Source organism: Pinus tabuliformis, chromosome 9, assembly GCF_031772625.1.
Source record: "Pinus tabuliformis cultivar Carrire ecotype Pingquan chromosome 9, CPIR1, whole genome shotgun sequence".
NCBI classification, from domain to species: Eukaryota; Viridiplantae; Streptophyta; class Pinopsida; order Pinales; family Pinaceae; genus Pinus; species Pinus tabuliformis.
The window spans coordinates 124,885,791-124,890,206 of NC_142307.1; the positions used below are offsets into that span (position 1 = coordinate 124,885,791).

Below are 4,416 nucleotides of genomic sequence, written 5' to 3' on the forward strand. Positions count from 1 at the left end.
AGCACTCAGCAGACTTGAAGATTGGAAGGGCCAAGTCCTCAACCCTTGTGGAGCATGCCGAGAAAATTAAACATCATGTATGTATCAAAGAGGCTCAAGTAATCGCAAGAGTTACGCCGTTTCACCATCGTAAATTTAGGGAAGCCCTTGAGATCGAGAAAAGACCTGTGAATCTCAATAGGGATGACGGCTGGAAGATTAGTAGTTGCTGGATCCCAACCCTTTTATCTTAGCCTCTTCTTCACCTGACCCCTCTCTGTTTGTTTAGCTGTGCGCTGTTTTCATATGATAACAATAGTTTAGTAATAATAATTTCATTCTTTTAATAACATTAGTCACTTTATTAATTAATAATCTTTAATTTTCACCCTAGACCAGTATTATTAGTTTTAAGTATAATATTACTGTTATTTAGTAATCATCAAACGACAAGTAAAATAGTAGCAATTGTAATATTATTCAAATTATTCATATATTAGAAAATTTACCCTAGGCTAATGTTACTAATAATATTAATTTGAAATTAATATAATAATATTACTATTAACCTGAAGTTAATATAATAATATTACTATTAACTTAAAGTTAATACAATAATATTATTATTAATAATAATAATTTAATATAAATTTGATATTAATATAAAAATATTGCTGTTGATAATATTATAATAAAAAAACTACCCTAGGCTAATATTATTAATAATAGTAATTTGAAATTAATATAATAATATTACTATTAACCTGAAGTTAATATAATAATATTACTATTCACTTAAAGTTAAATAATATTACTATTAATAATAATAATTTAATATAAACTTCATTGGGATAGAGCGTTCTGGGAAAACTGGAGCGACTAGGGTTTGCAGGAAACCGTGACGGCGCAAGACAGCGCACCTCTAGCACTGTACTCCTCCCTCCCGTTCCCTCTGGCGTTTAGCAGACCTGCACTGCACTAGACAGGCACGATGGATCGTCCTCAGGGGGGGCGTCAGGGCCCTCCCCAATGCAGAACGGCGAGGACCATGCACTCCGTTTCGGATCGATTAACAGTGAGATCCTGAACACAGGAAAACAGAAGGACGACAAGACAATGACAGTGGCAATCAGGGAAGGGGAAAAAACCCGGAGGAAGCGCCAAAGGTATCCTCTACAACCTGTAAGCCAGTAGCCACAGAAAGGCCAAGAATCGAGTTACCGGGGCACATAATAGATGCACGAATCGAGTTCATGAAAGACCATGCCATCATTGGGAAATTTATAGGGTTCTGGCCGACGGAAAGAGCTCTATATGGGTGGATTGCAGCAAAATGGAAGCCAAAAGGCGATGTTACTCTGCAGTTAGGGCCTAAGGGTTTCTTTACAGTAATCTTCTACTGTATTGAAGACAAACTCAGGGTACTGGGAACAGGACCTCACTTCTTCAACGCAGCGGGCCTGTACATGAGAGATTGGATACCAAGATTCAACCCGGACAAGGAAGACCTCACCTGGGCGCCAGTCTGGATCAGAATGTATGGACTTCCAGATGAGTATTGGGACGAGAACATCCTCATGAAAATTGGAAATGGACTAGGGGAATACATTAGAACTGCAGAAGAAACAAAAACACGCAGATTCATTTCCTATGCGTGCATCTGTGTCTTCATGCAGCTGAATGAAGCACTGCCAAATTCGATACATCTCTCTCACAGGGACGAAGAATGGATCCAACCCTTGGACTATGAACATGTGCCATTCCAGTGCAGAAAGTGCCATGCTCTAGGACATCTCTTCCGAGACTGCCCCTTGAATACCACAGCTACTGACCCCTCTGCCTCTGATGCCCAGGATGGCTTCACAAAAGCCCCAAGTCGAAGACGTGCGCACAGGAAACCCCCAAATGGGCAAAAGCCCCAGCATTACAGCTCCAGGTCCGGCATCCAAGAATAGTTTTGAAATCCTAGCTCAATCTTCCGAGGAACCGCCCCCATCTACTGAAGCTAACCCATCCCATCCCTCATCTTCATCCCACCCTCCCCCTTACACCTCTTCCCCCACTCCCCATTCCCCCACCCGCTTCAATGATCCCCCCTATGGGGATTTGAAGGATCAGGCAAAGAACGACAAGGAAGTAGAAATGAAAGACAAATCAGATGCTCCTCCTAATGGAAAACAGATTGAGGAAGAAGACACGCAGGCGCAACCAATGGAAGAGGAACCGGAAAGCGTAGACCTGCAGGGCTTGGATATCCAAGAACTGGAACTTGCATGCAAAGCGCAGGCTTACGATAACATCTCAGAAGCCCAACTCAGCAAGTTGGAAGTGGTCATCTCACGAGCATACCAGCAGAAGCAACTTGGGATTCAACCAGGCAGTCAGTGGGACGGAAGCCAACCTCCAAAAGAATCAAAAAAGAGGGGACGAAAAACAGATCTACAAAGAACGATTGAGGTAGGGAAAATCCTGGTTGACTCAGGCAGGTATGCGAAACTGACAAAGTACTACAAACCCTCTCCAATTGGTTGAACCATGAAGCTGGTTTCATGGAATTTAAGAGGGCTCAACAGCCCAGGTAAACTTAGAATGCTAAAAAACATGATTAAAGCGGAGAAGCCACAAATTTGTCTACTCCAGGAAACCAAATGCAACGGCACCACTTTGGGCAACATCCTCACAAAAGCTTGGCCAGGATGCCGCTCAGTAGCAGTAGATGCATCAGGAGCGTCAGGAGGACTCGCCATAGCATGGAATACTCAAGCAATAGATCTCTCAGAGTTCCATGCCTCTCATCACCTCATACAGGCAGTCTTCCACATTTTGGGCACGAATGTACATGGTAACCTCTCGAATGTATACTTCCCGCAGGACACAGGGAACAAAATAGCACTTCTTGACACCATTGAAGCTCTGAATAACACCAGAAGGTACCCTCTCTGGATTATTGGAGGAGATTTCAACATGATCACTAAGCTAGAGGAAAAAATAGGAGGACGAAATAGGTTGGAGCAAGAAAATACTCATTTCAAGAACTTCATTCAAAGTGCCTCCCTTATAGACATGCCCTTCTGCAATGGTACATTCACATGGAGTAACCGCAGAGCAGGCAAACACCAAATTGCTTCCAAGCTAGATCGCTTCCTCATCTCAGATAATGCGATCCATCTTGGAGGAGATTTCTCAGCCGCCATTCTCCCGCATACAGGCTCGGACCACTGGCCAATAGCTCTCCAATGGCAATGCCCCGGAAACCAGACCCCTTTCGTTTTGAAAGTTTCTGGCTCTCGCACCCTGAGTTCAAAGACTTTGTTAAAGCCACCTGGTCCTCCTTCACCCCTCCAGAAGGATCCAAGATGTACAAATTCCAACAGAAGCTCCGATTCCTAAAATTCCACCTAAAGCGATGGAACAGAGAAACCTTTGGAGACATATTCAAAGCACAGCAAGAGCTCAATCGGGAACTAGCGGATCTCCATCAAAAAGTCATCACTGAGGGACACACAGAAGGGACACTAGAACAGGAAAGGCACCTTCACAGGCAGATTGAGGACAGACAGAAGCAGGAGGAAATCTACTGGAAACAAAAGTCCAGAATCAGATGGTTAAAGGAGGGTGAACGCAACACTAAATTCTTCCACAGAACCACCATTCAAAGAAGAATGCACAACAACATTCCGTTCATTCAAAAGCCTGGAGGTGAGAGAGTAGAATCGCATGAGGAAATCGAGGAAGAATTTTGCAACCACTTCAATCAGATCCTGCAAGAGCCGGAAGGAGATAGAAGACAAGCAATTGAGAAAATCACTAACAATGTGCCCAGAATCATTACAGAGGAACATAATAAGTTTCTCCTCCGCCCGATTCAGCTTCAGGAGGTGGACGACGCGATGTCCCAGCTCAAGGAAGTAAAGGCTCTCGGACCAGACGGATTCACCACTACGTTCTTTCATACCTTTTGGGAGATGATCAAACAGGAAGTATGGCAAATCGTTGAAGAATCGAGGGCATTCCACTGGATGCTTCCTTCTCTCAATAATGCATTCATAGCCCTCATTCCCAAAGAGGAGGACTCCATCACACCTGACAAATTCAGGCCCATTGCACTTTGCAACGTTATTTACAAGGTTATTTCTAAAGTGGTGGCCAACCGGCTGAAGCCCTTGCTGCCGCTGCTAGTTTCCCAAGAACAGTCAGGTTACGTGGAAGGAAGACAAATCCTGGACGGCATCCTTCTTACGCACGAGATCATTCACTCCCTCAAACAATCGAAACAAGCAGGTATGATTCTTAAGCTTGATCTTTCAAAGGCTTTTGACAAACTCAGTTGGAACTTTATTCAGCAAATGCTAAAAGCTTTTGGCTTCAATACTATGTGGGTTCGATGGATAATGAGCTTGATAAGTTCAACCCAATTCTCCATCCTCGTCAATGGAA

The 4,416-nt window shown here is 43.5% G+C and overlaps 1 protein-coding gene across 1 annotated transcript; it reads left to right on the forward strand.

The window, feature by feature from the left end:
- The first annotated feature begins 2,514 nt into the window (after nucleotides 1-2,514).
- On the forward strand, nucleotides 2,515-3,369 carry LOC149147406 (uncharacterized). Its single transcript, XM_089441822.1, has one exon. It carries the CDS (start codon nucleotides 2,515-2,517, stop codon nucleotides 3,367-3,369), a length of 855 nt encoding a protein of 284 aa, XP_089297948.1.
- The last annotated feature ends 1,047 nt before the right edge of the window (nucleotides 3,370-4,416 follow it).

Excerpts from the sequence above, each read along its gene's own strand:
- LOC149147406 (XM_089441822.1), top strand. The coding sequence starts at position 2,515 with ATGAAGCTGGTTTCATGGAATTTAAGAGGGCTCAACAGCCCAGGTAAA.